The 18,792-nt window shown below is 34.0% G+C and overlaps 1 protein-coding gene and 1 long non-coding RNA gene across 3 annotated transcripts in view; one reads left to right on the forward strand and one right to left on the reverse strand.

The window, feature by feature from the left end:
- The first annotated feature begins 668 nt into the window (after window positions 1-668).
- LOC133206204 (endoglucanase E-4-like) overlaps window positions 669-18,792 on the forward strand; it is a 28,599-nt gene continuing 10,475 nt past the window's right edge. Inside the window, exons 1-3 of one of the 2 annotated variants that reach the window (XM_061342145.1) lie at window positions 17,128-17,327; window positions 17,725-17,895; window positions 18,274-18,458. In XM_061342145.1, coding sequence (XP_061198129.1) covers window positions 17,129-17,327; window positions 17,725-17,895; window positions 18,274-18,458 — 555 coding nt within the window. In that variant the 5' untranslated portion in view covers window position 17,128. Of the gene's footprint in view, window positions 808-17,127; window positions 17,328-17,724; window positions 17,896-18,273; window positions 18,459-18,792 lie in introns of those variants that run through there. The other variant, XM_061342146.1, reaches the window with a different exon arrangement.
- Window positions 6,121-7,650, reverse strand: LOC133172045 (uncharacterized). The gene is made up of 3 exons (XR_009718900.1): window positions 7,480-7,650; window positions 7,258-7,359; window positions 6,121-6,184 (listed from the first exon to the last, which is right to left on the reverse strand). It is a non-coding gene; the product is annotated as an uncharacterized LOC133172045 (long non-coding RNA).

Raw genomic sequence — 18,792 nt, forward strand, 5'->3', positions numbered from 1 at the left:
AAATAAACAGCATTTTCAGATACCAAAGCTACAGGTGATCTCGTCAATGAAATTAATTTTATTGTAAAACGTTTCATTTTTAGAGTCACGATATAATATGTTAAAGACTTTTTATGAGTCGCTGTACACCATATCACATGTTATAACTCTGATCAGTATCTTAACATTAGAGTGATTAAAGAGACGCCAAGGCTTTTGGATCCTTAAATTTTTAAAACTTTAATCAATTTCCTTATAGATGCACTACTTTCTCTTCCAGATTTTGACAATCTTGCCATTATCAACTCGGAATATTTTCAGTATATTGTGAAATATGGAGATAACGAACAGTAATCGAGTCCGTTGAAACAATACAAAATGGGAGCAGAGCGAACACTTATCTGTAAAAAATATAAGGTACCATGGAGGAGTTAGCATCCTTTGTCGCACCTTCTGTGTGCTCCTTGCCATGATCGGGCAAACGGAAAAATCCGTAGACTATTCAGTGTTCAAAAAATATGGCCTAACAAGTATATGAAATAAAAACTGGCAGCATTCGACTTAATGATATATTGTATTTGCTGGGTATCCAGGGTCATTGGACTTCCTAAAAAATTCTCCCTTTTATGAATTGACTTCTAAGATTGATTTTATCAGATGATTGAACAAAGTACAACTACATTGAGGTTTTGATGAAGTCCATCATGTTTTACGAAGCCCAGCGGTCAGGAAAGCTACCAGTCGACAGCAGGATCACGTGGCAAGGAGATTCCTTTCTACTGGACCGAGGAGACAACGGGGATGACCTCACAAGAGGCTGGTATGACGGTGAGTACGTATGAAAATGTATTAAAATAATGGTACTTGACTTGGAAAAAAGTCGGATTTATCTGCTTATTATAGTGGAACAAGCGAAACTTAAAATACTGAACACTGATTGAAAATGATTTATTTATACTTCCTACTGGTTCCTTGGTCAAATGGTTTATAGCTTTCGTCCGATGTAAGTTTTATCAATGGTGTCATTAGACAACACAGTCTTAATACACTTATATAAAATCTTAATCTACTTATACTTATTGTTGCGATTGTTTATGTCAACAATGATTCTAAACAAGCAATTTATTTAACAGAATATTTTTTGATAAAAACGTACAAGAACATTTTACAAAATGAATAAGTTGGAAAGCAAAGCATCACATTAGAAAGTATTTTTCTTACAAGAATCCTTAAGAAGGTTTTAGCTTTGAAAAGATTTATAACATAAAATACAAAATTACATTACAAAGTCAGGAAATAGTACAAAGTAAATCTTTTCTTATGCAATTTCATTTTAAACATGAAGTAATATTATTATTAATGCAATAAAAGACTTTATGAAAACGATAGAAACATATGCTGAACCTACTTCCTTCCAACGTTTTTTTCTGTCCCTCTTTTCTTATTAAATCCTTAAGATTGAGTCTGTAAACACACAATAAGAGGATGATCTCTTACATGATCTTCAAAAACTTTCCCTTTTATTCTTTCTTGATAGAAAATTGAAATTAATTCTTTGCCTGCTTCTACGGTAAATTCCGATTTTTGGCCTTCCGGTCGGACCAGTTGTAATATGGCATCTAGGTGGCAGTGACGCATCATCTTCTCCGGGTATAGACTATAACAGGCATGAAACGCAGAAATGTAAAGAAAGGTATGCCAAAACACAAGAATCTCGTTTGTTTCTTTATAATAACCGCTTAATCTGATGTCCACATTTGTGTAATCTCCATAGCGTTCAGGGTTTTTGTATATTTTCTAAGGCTTGTGCCTTCCTTCAGGACATTTTCTCAAATTGAAAAGTGGTCTGCGACATCAGATTTAAACTCATTTTTATCATAGGATCCAATTAAAACAACATAAAGAATGCATTCAAAAAGATTTTTATCTTTGCTTTCCAGTGCCTTGAAATGTTCGATCATTGTCTGAAGGGGACCTTTGCTCTCATCTACCAAATCAGGTGCCATAGTGTGATCCAAATCCAAAAGCTTTATTATCAGGTGAGCTCCAATTACGTCAAAGGACTTTATATTTTCTAAACGTAACGATTTACAACGGCATCCAACAGTAGTGCATTTCCGTGTCATGTTCTTTAAATGCCTCTCCACTCGAATGTCTTTATGCTTTGAGCTGGAATCACGTAATATTTTTTGTCTTTCAGGGAAAGAAATTTCAATCCCCTCTAAATCCTTTTTATAGGATTCAAAATAATCAGTGCGGAGCCCAATAACAAACTTTATATTTCTCTCCTTATCCTTAGCTGCCTCAATGATAGAACGAAAGTTATCCAAAACGAGATCTTTTTCACAAGGATTATCATTCCATAATCCAAACCATCCATCGATGAAATACACAGTGTTTGTAGAAAATTCAAAATTTTCAGAAATGTCCAAGTACTTTTTATTTTTAGGAGTCATATTATGCTTCCTAGCAAAATTATATGCTATCCTCCCCCCGACAGTGGAAACAGAATTTCCGAGCTTTCCAATAACATAAAGAATGTTTTCAGAACGGAGAACATTGGTGCCATTATAAATGTCCTCAGCTTGAAAAGAGAAAGATTGAAAGTTGTCAAACACATTTTAAAGAAGTAAACTTTCATTACTTTTAATTTCTCTGTGTTTGATTATACATGATCATAAAAATATAATATTGTAGTTTTACTCAATTACACTTATTTTCATACCATAGCCTATACCAATCAATATAACAACTTGAAATTTTGCTAGAGTAAACATAAGCATATGTCAACCCGAACCGGTTCAACATGCAATATTTTAGTTGAAATCATAGAAGGGAACTGGGATTTTAGATTTGAATTGGATTGAAAATTTCAAAAGTGTTTTGTAACGGTTGTTCTGAGGGAATATTTGGATAATAGATTCTCCCGAAGAGCTGATGACCCCTTTGGTAGGTAGTCTGAGCCAAATGTATAAAAAGGAGACACTGGAAGCTGCCAGGTCATTCCTGACTGAATCAGTGAAAGTAGACTGATAGAGAGGTTAGTAAAATGAAGCCACTCTTATATAAAAAAAAATATACCAAAGAGCAAAAGTTGGAAATGAAGCAATAGTGAAAAGAGAGCAGTCTAGAGGAATTGTACTGGGGGCAAAATAATCCTAAATAATTGTGTAAGAACACGATGCTTCACAAAACAATAGGAACTCTGGCTGTTTCAGGAACACAGTACTGGTTACCTTGCTCAAGAACACCGCCTAACATTTTAATTATTGTACATAGTTTCAATTAATTATAACTCAGATAGAGTAAGAGAAAATATATATGTAGACTCTTGTAGAACCCAGTAGGTTTACACATTACAGTATTCTTTTGTTTACAGGGCAAGGACAGCTATTTTAAAACATTTATGCCCTCAAAACCTCGAGACGCTGACACGTCAATATTGTGCAGTTTAAATACTTTTAAAGAAAGAAATAATACATTCTTAGCATATCTGTTTTTGTATTCATATGAAGCAGAATTTATTCAAACACTTCTACATGAAGAGAAGGAGCTTTCTGTTGTGGCCTTAAATTCAATATTTATGTATATTGACGGCGTTTTATCAATAAACAATATTCATTTTCATTTCTATGTTGATTTTAATATTTCCTTTGAACTCGATATAAAAGATACCACAAAGTCAGAAACATCTGTTTCATATTTGCATATTTTACTAGAAAAGACGTTAATGGTAACCTAACAACCAAAAACAAGAGGCCCATGGGCCACATCGCTCACCTGAGTAACTTTGGCCATGCGGTTCTTTACAAGATTTCCCCCCCCCTTGTAATACCTATTGTGGCCCCGCCCTACCCCGGGGGGTCCTGTTTGAACAATTTAGAATCTACACTACCCAAGGATGCTTCCACATAAGTTTCAGTTTTTCTGGCCCAGTGGTTCTTGAGAAGAAGATTTTTAAAGATTTTTCCTATATATTTCAATGTAAAACTTGGATTCCCTATTGTGCCCCGCCCTACCCCCGGGGGTCATGATTTTAACAATTGAGAATCTACACTACCCAAGGATGCTTCCACATAAGTTTCAGCTTTTCTGGCCCAGTGGTTCTTGAGAAGAAGATTTTTAAAGATTTTTCCTATATATTTCAATGTAAAACTTGGATTCCCTATTGTGGCCCCGCCCTACCCCCGGGGGTCATGATTTTAACAATTGAGAATCTACACTACCAAAGGATGCTTCCACAAGGGTTTCAGCTTTTCTGGCCCAGTGGTTCTTGAGAAGAAGATTTTTAAAGATTTTTCCTATATATTTCAATGTAAAACTTGGATTCCCTATTGTGGCCCCGCCCTACCCCGGGGGTCATGATTTTAACAATTTAGAATCTACACTACCCAAGAATGCTTCCACATAAGTTTCAGCTTTTCTGGCCCGGTGGTTCTTGAGAAGAAGATTTTTTAATGACCCCACCCTATTTTTGTCTTTTCTTGATTATCTCCCCTTGTAAGGGGACTTGGCCCTTTCTTTTAATAATTTAAACTCCCCTTCATCCAGGGATACTTTGTACCAAGTTTGGTTAAAATTGGCCCAGTGGTTCTTGAGAAGAAGTCGAAAATGTGAAAAGTTTACAGACGGACGGACAGACGGACGGACGACGGACAACGGGTGATCAGAAAAGCTCACTTGAGCTTTCAGCTCAGGTGAGCTAAAAAGTAGCAATATACCATTATCATCAGCATATGGAGTTTAAATAAAATTGCATATTTTCCTGTTTTGTCTGCTTCAATGTCAAAATAGTCATTTTGAAAATTTTGAATGTTGAATGCAGATAAAGAAATAATTATCAGCTCTGTAAAGATTCATAAAGACTGTCCAGGCCATCTCTCATTAAAGTTTGAACAGAAAATTTAACAATATGTCGCCCCGATCGATCTCCTTCTTGTGACAATAACTAAGATCACTTATTTTCATCTCTCTTTGGTCTAAGTTGGCGATATGCTATAACAATCAGAACAACTAATATCAGGACAACAGGGACTCCAATACCGATCCCGAGGCCAAAGGCAGATCCCCCCTCGTCGTCACTATTCATAAGAATTAAAGACAAAATATTGAAGATACTTATACACCCGTAGGAATAAGTGAATAGGATCAGGTACTATACATGTATAAAGCACATAAATTATTTTACAATTATGAAAGTACATGTACATATATTAGAGTTGGAAGAACAGAACTATTTACTAGCTGAAGACGGTACAGTTATGGACCCTCTATACACCAGTGCAAAATGTTTTTGACACTTAGAAAATTACAATGTATAAATGTGTAAAAATTGAGCTTATCTATTGAATTTTCAATATATGGTACATGGCATTAAACCCAAGGAACAATGTTCAAAGACAACAAAGAATCAATGAACAGAAATCACTTTTGTTCACTTTTGTTCACTTCAGTGAAGAAAATATATCTAAATAAAATGTTCAGTTTTAAAATGTTCTGAATGCTTGATCTGATCACAAATTGAGTAATACAATGAAGATTTCAATTTATTTGAATCGAGATCTAAGGGCAGATCACTCTAACTGCAGAAAAATTCCATAGAATCAGAACAAATTAGTAACAGTGTAGAGAGGGTCCTTAAACTGTTTTACTATACAATACTCTTCTTTGTGATTATTAAAAAATATCATATAATATATGTTATGAAAATTACCATGTTCAAGTTATGCATTGCCTAAAATACTGTTCAAATTAAGGGATATAATTTTCCATTGATGTATTTTTACGTCATCTTTCCAAGCCAAGGGCCTCTGATCCATTCAGCTCCACAGGGGCGGAGAGGATCAGAAACCCTTGACTCGGGAAGAAGTTTTTTTAATGTCACCTAAAAGGGAAAAGAGAAAAGCAAACAAAAGAAAGTTGCAATGGATAGAATTATTAATTAAGCAACTACAAAAAGCTTTTCCATTGTATCGTAAATTATAAATAGTTTGTTTTTCCTTGTCATGTTATTATCATATCATGTTATACGCTTTCCTCTACAAGTTATAAAATATTAAAAAAAAAAAAAAAAAAAAAGCAAAGATAATAATAGGAAACTTTTCATAAAATGACTTAACTTGATCAATGATAGATGCTTTGCAGACTTACCTAGAACCAGAAATGTAGGTTACGACTTTGTCCGTGTCACCAAAACACACTCGGTCTACAATAATTAATAGGTCCATAATAATTAGGACTGGACAGTGTAAATAAATTATACTAGTGTGAAAATCGACAAAATAACAACTATGTGCGTTTTTTAAACTTTGAAGGCTCTGTGAATTCTTGATAAAACGAAATTTTTGCCATCGGTCAGTCTTTCTGCAATATATATATATATATATATATATATATATATATATATATATATATAAAGCACATTTTACAACAACTCTTAAACTAACATAACTGCCTAAGTGAAGAAATATTAACATAGAAAACACAAAGAAATTCACTTTTATAAGGATACCCACTTCCGCCCCAGCACGGGGTTGAACTCTCGACCTGCGGAATCTGTCTCCTAGCAGTACAGGAACAGCGCGCTAGACCGCTCGGCTATCTAGGCAAGTCAATAAACTTGCTTTCGATGACGATGGAATTCTCGCGGCGCTGCCCTACACTACACAGTCATTGAGAATGGAAGTGAGATACAGTAATTTGGACATTAGTTTTGTTAGAGGATCGATTCTAAGTGATATAATTTGAAAGGAAATGCAAAGTTTCTATTCAGATTTTTAACCAAGAGCAATATAACTGATAACTGAAAAAAGTAGATGAGTACAAGCGCTTAGGACTGGAGCCCCTGTGATGCTGAGATGGGAAAGAACCCATAAATAATACAATTATGGGTATACCTTGATTGAGCTTGAAATACCATGAAAAAATGTTTGCTTGAGCTCTTAATTTTGAAATTTATTGGCTCTTCTCATTTCTGGTTCTCATCTAAGATTTTGCAGCCTTTTTTGGACAATATTCGGACTAATCTGAAGATTTCTATGAATTAAAGTTCATTGGTCTATTCTGACAATATTTCAGGATTATTAATAAAAATATGTTCGATCACGGAGGAAATCTTATTACTGGCTTACACAAAATGACAGATATAAGGACGAACAGATTGATCCTATTTAACATCCTCCGATTTTAGTGAAAGTGAGGGAGGGGTGCAAAAAATGTATCAATCAACATTTCTAAAAATTTTCTAAAACAGCATAAACGTATGATAGTTGTTTTTACATTTGTAAACTTTATCACTAGTGTAGGATGAGTTAGGACATCCTGTTCCATTGCATGGACTCCAGTGTAAATAACCAAAGTCTGTGAATATTGGACAAAAACCTGCAAATGTAAAACATTTTTTTTAAATGGTCGATGTTTCTTGAAGAAAAGGAAAATATCCGGCTCAAACAAATATTCACTAAAATGTTATTCTGGGATTTTTATTTTGGCATCGGGTACCTTTTTGCATCATTGACCTTTCTACACACTTTTCTTTCACGGTATTTTTGTCTTCAGCAAGAAAGCAGTGATAGACTTCTTTCCCATGACAGAAGAATTCTGTCGATCTTTCTGTCCACTCGGTTTCATTATATGGACACGTTTTGGCTTCTTGTATTTTTGATGCCGGAAAAGCATCTAAAATGTACATTCAATTATCATAAATCTGTTAAAGAAAGTCCAAAAATTAATAATTTGGTGTCAGTTTTCCTTTTATGATTTTAAGCTTTTTTTCCATTGAATTCATGTTATGAAATTCACTTTTTTCAGATAAATTGTCAGGCCATTATCTACACACTGAATTTTTCCCAACAATGACAACGAGCACACGGTGGGTGTGACGGCAGACAGGGGATGCTTACTTGTCCATGGCACCTGATCCCACCTCTGATATTTTTAGAGGTCTGTGTTTGCTCCGCTCCGGATTTGTATTGTTTCAATGGACTTTTGAGCTTGGTTACTCTTCGTTATATACTTCTATCACACAAGCGATTTTTTAACAATCAAAAGCATGCATATGTCTACTCTACAGTTTTGGTATTCAATATATCGGATAGAATATTTCACTTTAAAAGTGGTGAATATATAAAACTAGCTTAAATGTGAAAAACAGAAGTAAAAAAGTGAAGATAACGAACAGTGATCAATCTAAAAAAAAATATTTAAACAATACAAAGCTGTGAACAGGGCATAAAGACAAACCCCTGGGAATTCCAGAGGTGGGATCAAGTGCCACTTTAAGCATCCCCTGTTGACAGGTCACACCCGCCTTGACCCCTATGTATTATCAGGTAGACGGGAGAAACAATTCGTAGTCAATAATTGTTCTGAATAACGCTAGCCAAAATACGACCCGATGATAGGTTATAATTGCTTACAAGGTCGATAAAACGACCATAGAATTTGCAAAATCCTGACTTTAAACGAGGTTGTTGAAAACCCTGTAACATCAACTTATCTGTCAGTAGCCTGCATCGGTTTAAAAATTGATCGTACTTAGAGCATGCTCTTGCGTATCGAACAAGATGGCAGACATAAAAACTATATGCAGGTGACAATGGGATATTACTACATAAAAATAAACGTTGACAATGGAAATGCTGAACTCATCTCGCTTTTCATACAATTAAGTTGTTAGTTAGCCCTTATTGTTTATAGTCAGTAAAACATCCAAATATTAAATAGTTGTGACAGACGCTATGGTGTTTGTTATTTGAAGTTCACTGGGATATATCGAGTCGACATATGAATGGACGTAACTTTTGTTAATTGATAATACGTCGTCGATATATCTAAATGTCGAGTTGAAGTCCATTGCAAGCGTTTTCTTCTTCTCAAAAAGAAGTTTTGAATCAGCTAAAAATGATTTTTTTTTTGTAATAAAATCTGCTTCACAGAAATATAAAAACAGGTCGGCTAATAAAGGAGCACAATTAGTGTCCATCGAAATTCCAACAGCTTGTTGGAAGACCTTGTTTCTAAAGACTACATAAATGTTGTCAATGAGGGAATCCAGCATCTTTGTAATATCAACTTCAGAGAACTTGTGTGTAGAATCAGAGTGATTTTTAATAAAAGAAAGAAAAAAAGTTATATATTAATTGGCATATGAAATAGAGGATATTCAATATTTAATGGTGAGATCGGGAGGCCCGGGTTCGATTCTGCGTTTCAAACCTAAGACGTAAACATCGGTAGTGACTGTTCATTCGACAAGCGCCCGGCATTAGAAGTGAAAGTTAGGGGTCTTTCGGATTAGACCTTAAAAGCCAAGATCCCGTGTCAAGGAAGGCGTTGGCACGATAAAGAACCTCACTGCTCAATGGCCCTTAGTGCCAAGTATAGGTCTAAATTTGAGGCCCTTAACCGGTATATTGTGACGTCTCTAAATGAGAAAAAAATTCGAATGGGACGTAAAACAATATTAAATCAATCAATCAATATTTATTGGCTGGATATTGAATTTAATTTACGAGTGGGACAAGATTTCTGATTTCTGATATATTGACGAGTGATAAAAATAAACCATCGCACTTGTGAAATAAATTCAAAATCCAATTAGAAACCTTTGTTTTTTTTTTTTCTGTTTATAACATTTTCTTAGGTTTACCGAACATGTGCTGTCATGTGGTAACATAAGCGTTCCGATTGTTATTTCTACGTGTATTTATATCAATTCTAGTCAGCGGATAAATAATAGTATTTTTACAGTATAAATTTAATTATTGAAAATTAATTATAGAATATCATTTCTACTGAATTGATCATAAAACCACATAAGCACATAAAACCAAAAAACTTTTGAAACAGACAAAAGTTAATAACTGTTCGTGTGATACAATACTCTGTTACTGCGAAATGAAAAATATTTTTTCCTAGGTATACTTACTAGAAGTGTTTACTCATATTAACAAATACTTACCTATCAGGTGAAATAAGGTCAATGCAATAATAAAAGAAAAACTAAACCGTAAACCAGTCATTCTATCTCTCTTTCTATCTCCTGTTAGGAATTTAACTAAAACATAAGAAAGGCATGCAATAATATAGAGTATTTAATAGCCTAAAGCAACTCTGTTGGCAACTGTCCATATAAAAAAGATATAAAAAATTAACGATCACAATGATCAACATAAAATGATGATCATAATTTTGTATGTCTCTTTAATTGTTCATGTTGCGAACTATTTAATTAAAAAATTAGTACAAATAGGGCATTTAATTATAATGGATAGCCATAGATAAAATAATGCAGTATTATTTTTTGTCATATTTTTTTTTCTTTTTTCAGATCCGATATTAAATGATTTATATTTCTGATGAACATTTACAAGTTTATTTTATGATATAATACCGCATATTTGAGCTCGTCTCACAATATGCGTCGTTATCAAAGCTCTACTCTGTTATTAATGTCATCATTCGCCTCTTATTTTGTGAGAAACTCATGATTGAGTAAAGTCGGAATTTTGTAATCCACCCATACAGTGTCGGTACTTAGTCACTATGTTTCCGGGTTATCTCCCCTTTTCTATGCATCAATGAAAGTGAAAGGTGGGTGATGAAAGTATCTGATTTAATTTTTGTATTTTGAAATACCCTCCCACCACAACCCTTGAGCTAGGTGTTTAAGTATACCCTTTCTCCTTTCGTACATCTACATAGTTTTACATGATTGGGCTATACCTATATTTATTGACAGTTATGGAAATGTTATTGAGATTCTTTTCTGCTTTGGGTTTTTTGTTTTTGTCTTTTCAGAAATTAGCGGTGCCGTTGAAGGAGACCAACGATGTTGATCAGGATTGCCTGTTATTTCCGTTTCGGACCTTTTGAATGATTTTGGGCCAAATACAGTATCCTTCCGAGGAGTTCGGGGAAAAACCATACTTCACAGTGGTCAGATTGGCGAAATCGTCACCTTCAATTTAACCATTGAACTATTTATATTCTTGACTTGTTGTGGTTGATGTTGATATATGTGATGGTTGATGTTGATATATGTGATGTTGACTTTGAAAATTATATCTCATATTGAGTAAATCTAAAGCAAAATTTTGTAATATAATTGATATAATTAATTATAATTAATATAATTAAAGATAATTTGTGTTGAAATGTGTCCGTAGCACGATTGAGGTCAACCCAGCGTGCTACTTTTCCCGTCAGGGAGGGCACAACTTAATTGTTGATGTTGGGGGATGTGCCAGTTTGCCGGCTGCCCCACTGTTGTGTAGACCACTGTGGACAATACCTGCCAACTCGAATAAAACATATAAAATAAATAAGGCATTTGTTTTAAATATATTAAGGTCTTTGATAACATTAGAACAATGTTGACTTATATTTAGAAATCATCTCAATTAAAGAATTTATAAATCAAAAGTAAAATGAACTTAAATTTGTTAAGGAATTTTTAATAGATAATGTTTAAAGGTTTAGATTTTATCACTTTTAAGGGAATACTTACACAAATATTGTCTCATCTCATGAAAATTTCGCAATTTTAAGACAATGATCAAATGCCAATTGGAACAAGTCCGGGCAGCTTGTTGTTTCAAAATGAAAGTAGGACTTTTGAAGAAAAAAAAATACTACGTAAGAGATATAATTCTATTTTTATACTTGTTTTGGGCTTAGTTTGATTTGTTTATTAATTCTGAGACTAAAAGTATGAAAATTCAGAAGTTTAGCAGTATAATGAAAAAGGTGAAGATAACGAACAGTGATCGATCTTCAAAAATCGATAAACAAATATCATTAAATTTGTATTCAATTTTCATTTAAAAATGTTTTCAGTTTCTATCGATCTTGAAATGTAAGAAAGGGAGTGATATACATGTATTGTATATGGAGCGAATTCATCAATATTTATGTAATCTTTTTAAACAAGAGTGCAAGTATACTTAAAGACTGTCGAAATTTAAGGGGGCGACAGGGATTTTTATTGTGCAATACTTCGAGTAACATAGTAAAATCAAGCTTAATTCACACTTTTGAGGCAACTATTTTCATATAATTTATCAAATTAAACAAAATTAAGAGATCATAGGTTTAAAAATTTAAATTACAATAAAAACTGATTTTTAAACAACTTTTTCAGCTGATAGGTAGATGGACGTCGTAAAAGTGTGCTTGTGATTATTAAACAAATTATTAAATAATTATTATCAAATAAAGTTCTTTAAGAGGGGATCATAAAAAATATGAAAGAAAAAGTGTAATACATATGCTCTTGAAAATTTTAAACAGGAATTATTTTTGAAAATTCAAACTTATCTTGCATGATTTATTTTTGCATGAATCATTTACAACTGTAATATTTTGTAGTTCTCCATAAAAACAGGAAAATTCCGTAATTTTACCCCCTCTGGAAACCAGACGATAGAATTTTGTATTTCTTACATATAATGTACAATATAGTATTACTCGTTATATATTAAAATTTGAGCAAAAAGTCTATTGCAGTATTTGTGAAATTTGCTTTGAAGTGCGAAAAACTAGCACTTTCCCATATAATCCTATGGTAAATGTACCTGAATTTTGAGGGGTCCCTAAAATACCCAGGCGATAGATTTTCCCTAAATTTGGCATGCATACTGAAGTCAATGTAAGTTACATATGATATAAAATTAAAGCGTTTTTCTATTGTAGTCAAATAATAAAACTCCAGTCGGCTCCCTTAAATTAAAAAAATACAAAGAAAGAAATACATGTACAGTGCTTGAATAAGTAATTTAAATGTACATTGTTCATCTTTAGATATTAAAAAAAATTCTGTACATTACAACGATTATTTCATAATAAACATGTATTTACAAGACCTCTCATAAGTAGGAGGACAAACTTATAGAAATTAACAGAACCAAATGCCCAAAGTTATTGATGAAAGTCTGGATCCTCTCTAAAAACCTTCCCTAGAGAATGTAAACAAAAGGCATGAAAAAAACCCCAATATATTCATATATCTCGATATTAGCTTTTAAAGAATTATTAATATTTTTCTTTGAAATGTAAGTCTTTAACGACTCTGAAATATTTTACACACTTTTTTTTACTGAACCAGTTTTACTGAACAAACATGTAGAGCATGTCAAAAGGTAAGAAATTGAAACAATAAGCTATATTGGGAGAAAATGGTTGCAACATGTAATATTCTCTCACATTGATTGCAATCTTATACCCAATTAAAAACAAAGAAGACTATATTTGAATATTTATAATTTGTCTTTCATTTAATCGTATAAAGTGAGTGAAAGTACATCATGTACATATAAAATGATGGATTATCTATCTTGTAACTATGGAAAGCCGTAGGGTACCCCCACATTATTATTATTTTTTCCTATATAATTATACCAAAAATAATTATAACTTCCAAAAATAAAAAATCTTGCTTTTTTGGATATTAATATCCATTAATAAACTTAAAAAGATTTTATGATGATTTATGATGATTTGATGTTATATTGGTATAACAATATATGGATACGAAAGTTTTTTTTAATTGATCCATTGTCTAGTTTGTTATATAATTATGTTTGTTTGTTTGTTGTTTAACGTCCCTCTCGAGAATTTTTCACTCATATGGAGACGCAACAACTTGCTGCAAAATTTGACCTATACTCGGCACTCAGGGCCATTGAGCAGTGAGGGATCTTTTTCTTGCCAGCACCTACGGCCTCATCCGAAGGACCCGTCTCCACGTCCCACAGTGGAATTCGAACCCGCGACTTAAGGATCAACTCCCTACGCCGCGACTCTAGAGCAAACTCTCTAACCACTGCGCCACGCGGGTGACTCATATAATTATACAAGATGTGATAAATTTTGATTTTTGTTTGTTCTGTTTTGTTTTTTATGTACTTTACATTTTTATTATTAAAGTAAAATAATCTGTATATGATCAAAGTCAATTCTATGAACACAGTAACATGGCCCCAAGATATGTATGGTTTCCTGATAACTATTAGATGACCAGTAGCTGTTAATATCTGGGACATATTTGTAAAGTTGGAGAACTAGATCACTGCTTCAGTAGATAAGACGTCCGCTTTAGACCACTCAGGTAAGTGCAACGCTAATCATTTTACTAGCATTTTATTTAACTGTACTCTAATTAAATTTTGCAAAAAGTTTTCCGAAAGCCTGATTAATTTAAATGAGGAATGATAATATGATGTACATGTAAATATTGCAAATAAGAAAACTACAAAGCTCAGTATCCTTCCGTGATATAAGATATTTTCAGAGAGAGAGGGAGAAAGAGAGAGAGAGATAACTTTTTCTAATGTTGATTTTATATTATTAAGGGTATTATAACATCTCACTGCCTTTTGATATGGCACTGACTCTTCTTATTTCCGTTCAGACTGAGTGGTCACATAACAGAAAGATAAACAAACCTAAAAAGAAGAGAAATATTAAATAAATTAGATAGGTAAAGAAAAGTTCCTGTTTGAAATGAAAATTTCTAAAGACAGCCTGGTGCATGAATCTCCCCTCAATTAATTTACATTCTTCAATCATCAGTGTAAGTGTATTATATTTTTAGTCCTTATCCTTAACAGTCCTGAATTGACATATAAAAAATACCCAAAATATTTCCAAAGGTCTATTGCATCATTCTGTAATTTATCAAAACAATTTTATTATTATTAATAATATGTCCTAGGTATACAGCATAAGTACATGTTTCCATTTGCTCCTCCACTTTGTGTTACTTTACATTGTACTTTGATACTCAACATTTTTACGAGGGTCATTCAATAAGTGATGCAAAATGCTATCTACAAATAAGAAAAGCACACAAAGTAGTTTATATTTTTATCCCTTAAATTAATATTCTCTCCAGGCCCGTAGGAAGCAATTTCAGTTTAAGGGGGGGGGGGGCACAGCCATACATTTTCAAGTGGAGGGGGGGGGGACTATCAACTACCAAAAATTCCGAAAAAAAATATTATACGTTTTTATTGAGTGGGCACAAGCATATAGTAACTGTGTTTTCTATAGTAATCTATATAGGCAAAATTAATGGGGGGGGGGGGCGGGGGGCGTGCCTCCCGGTTCCTACGGCCATGATCTCTGTTAACCTTTACACATGTCTAAAGTCTTTGTTCCCATGGTTAGAGCACCTCAGTATACTCTTTTTTTGACACTGATGAATAGCACTCTCTATTACATACCTCAAATTGTAAATTCTGGCATTTACAGATATGATGTTGCTCAAGGCATCGACTTTTTTGGTGTTCATACAGATTTTGATCGACCAGTTCCACTGCAACCTTGTAACACTCCATTTCCATTTTAAGGTTTTTAATCCATCTGAACAGTGTACAGCGTGAAAGACTTGTCTTTACAGATGTTATAAAACCACATCTTTCATGTTGGTTCTTCAGCGATTTTTGTATTGAAGAGCAGTTATTACACACACTCTCATTTTCATCTTCTTAGCAGAGGCCATTTTTAAACAATTTTCACTTCAGTATAGTATCCATGCTTACTTGAAAAATGATTATTTTTTTTGCGAGGACTGTCGGGAACAGGATGCTGTTGTCGGTGCTTATGAGTTCTTGCAAAGTACTTTCAGAATGTGAAAAATTAAAATAAAGTGCTTCTTCAATTATTATGATAAACCGTATGTTGCATATCTTATTTAACAACCTAGGAACATTAAATGCCAAAAATAAAAAAGAAATTTATGGAGATAACGAACAGTATTCATGCTCAAAAGTCCATTAAACAATAAAAAATTTGAGCAGAGCATACACGGTCCTCTAAAACATTAGAGGTGGGATCAGGTGCCACGGATGAGTGAGCATCCCCTGCCAACCGGTCACACTCTCCATGTGCTCTTTGTCATGATCGGAAAATAACGGAAAAATCCGTCGACAATTCAGTTTGGAAGTAATGGCTTAACAATTACTATGAAAAATGTCAACATTTGGCTAAATGATAAATTGTATTTGCTGACAAGGTCATTGTATCGACCGTAGAACTTACGAAATAACGACTTTAAACGATACTGTTGATATTCTTGTTTCATCAACTTGTTTGTCAATAACTTACCTCGTATTAGAAATTGTTCATACGTAGAGCATGTTCTTGTGTATCGAATCAACTGAGAGATATAAACACCGTATACAGGTGATGAAGGTATATTGCTGCATAAGTAAGGGAAGTTGACGATTGAAAAGGTAAAGTCATCACGTTTATCATAAAGCTTGGTTGTTAGATTACCATTAACGTCTTTTTCAAGTAAAATATCCAAATATGAAAAAGATGTGTTAGACTCTGTGGTATCTTTTATCTCAAGCTCACCGGGATATATCGTATCGACATAAGAATGAAAATAACCATTGCTATTACGTCGTCGAAATATATAAATGTCGAGTTGAAGGCCACAGCAAGTGTTTTCTTCTTTTCACGTACCGGTATAAGATTTTGAACAAATTCTACATCATATGAATACAAAAATAGGTCTGCTAATGATAGGGTGCAATTGTTACCCATGGAAATTCCAACGGATTGTTGGAAGACATGGTCTACAAACACCACATAGATATTGTCAATCAGAAACTCAAGCATCTTTTTAATACCGACTTCAGAGTACTTGTGTGTACAATCAGAATGTTTTTTAACAAAATAATTTTGTAAATGACGAATGACAAGGTAAGTATATTTACGAGTTCTACTTATATTGAAAAAAGTGTAATCCTTATAGATATTTGAATGCTTTATTATTTCTTACTTGTTTAGGAGTGGGGCGACAATGTTTGGCGGGACTCTTTGCCTCTTGGTCTTGTTATGGACTAGCAGTAATGCTCTACATACAGACATGTCGGGGGTTAATGACTGGGGAAATGGGCGATTTGAGGGTCACTTTACGTTCCCCATTCACGGTGAAGACATCGGAGGATGGGAATGTATAATCACCTTCTCTGAACCAGTTACTGGAATATCGGCATGTACCAATAATAAAATATTTAATATGTCGCTTAGTTGTTTAAGAAATGTGTGTTCTTTGTTTCATTCCTTATCTAAAAAAAAGCTGCATGTTTCTGGACAAGCGTTTCAGGGAATGTTTTTTGATGCGTTTTTTAAGGAATGGATGGGAGACATCATTAAGCACTCTAAAGACAATACTGTGTATGTTTTGGTGAATAAACCTCACACAGGCATACAGAGAGACGGACAAACCCTGGATATCACTGTCCAGGGGAGTTATACCGGAAGTAAAGCCCCCACAGCTACAGCTGAGCTCGTTAATCTCGCCCATGACGGCCTCAAGCCGCCAACTGTCTCAGTGGGTAACGAAACTTTTTATTTTCCTGTAAAAGGTTTCTTTTTAGAGTTCTCAAATGTTGTGTTACTTACGCGCTGTAAACCATATCATGATAGCTCTCATCAGCATTTTAACTTTTCAGTGATAAATTAAGGAACGAGGCTTTCGATAGTTTTAACCCTTTTTCAATTGAGTTCATAGATGTATTACCATCTTTTTCATTTTCCATTTTTGGACAACTCTTTTATGATCAAATCAGACTATTTTCAATATACTGTCAAATAAATGTAGCATGCAAACGTTATAACTAGAAATGATGGTATTCACTTCCTTTTTCAAATAAAAAAAATGCTTTGTATTATTCTGGGTCATTAGACATTTCTCCCTCTTCATGAATTGACCTCTGAGATTGCTGTTGGCAGATGATGGAACAAAGTACAATTACAATGAAGTTTTGATGAAGTCCATCATGTTTTACGAGGCTCAACGATCAGGAAAGTTACCAGACGACAACAGGATCACGTGGCGAGGGGATTCATCTCTACTGGACCAAGGGGACAACGGGGAGGATCTCACAGGAGGCTGGTATGATGGTGAGTACTGGTGAAAACGTACTATGATATATTATATGGTAGTTAAGGTGGAAAAAATCAGGTTAATCTGCTAGTGATAATGGACCAAGTGTTTGTAACTCAAAATACTGGACACTGATTGAAAACGATATATTTATACATCTTACTGGTTCCTTGGTAGCAATGCTGGGGAAATATTATCCGTTTTTATTAGGGACATTATTCAAAGAATAAATCTAAAAACGGATGATTGACAGATGTAAATGCAAATGTCAAATGTCGAGGTAGTTTCTTTTTAAAATCTAAATCTGGAAACAAGTTATATAAATGGAATAGAAGAAAACCAAGCCTTTAGTTGTAAAAATAGTCATGTCACCAGTGTGAGGTTGTCTTTTCCAGCTGGTGACAACATTAAATTTGGCTTCCCAATGGCAGCAACAACTACGATGCTGACCTGGGGTCTTCTAAGGTATAAAGACGCGTACCAACACAGTGGTCAACTGGACAAAATGTATGAGTGCATCAGGTGGCCACTTGAGTGGTTACTGAAATGTCACACCGGAACCAACGAGTTATATGTACAGGTACTCACCGGTAGCGATAGTTTACTTATATATTCACATACAGTGCTTCTGAAAAAAAAAATAGGATCATAAATGTACTATTGCCAATTTTTGTGAAGTTTTGACGACATTGCCGAATTTTTTTATGAGAAATGGCTTGATCGAAACTTTCTTTATGAACCTATCGGTCACGGCAGCCTAGTGCTAAGACATTCGCTTCGTGATCGGGTCAAACCTATGACGTAAACATAGGTAATGACTGTTCCAAGCCTTCAGGGTGCGGGACTTTTGGATGAGACCTTAAAAACCGAGGTCCCTCGGTTGTATGAAAAACCAATGCCACAGTAGACATTGG

The sequence above is a fragment of the Saccostrea echinata genome, unplaced genomic scaffold (genome assembly GCF_033153115.1).
Source record: "Saccostrea echinata isolate AGI-Se365-2 ecotype Australia unplaced genomic scaffold, CSIRO_AGI_Sech_v1 ptg000054l, whole genome shotgun sequence".
Taxonomy (NCBI): domain Eukaryota; kingdom Metazoa; phylum Mollusca; class Bivalvia; order Ostreida; family Ostreidae; genus Saccostrea; species Saccostrea echinata.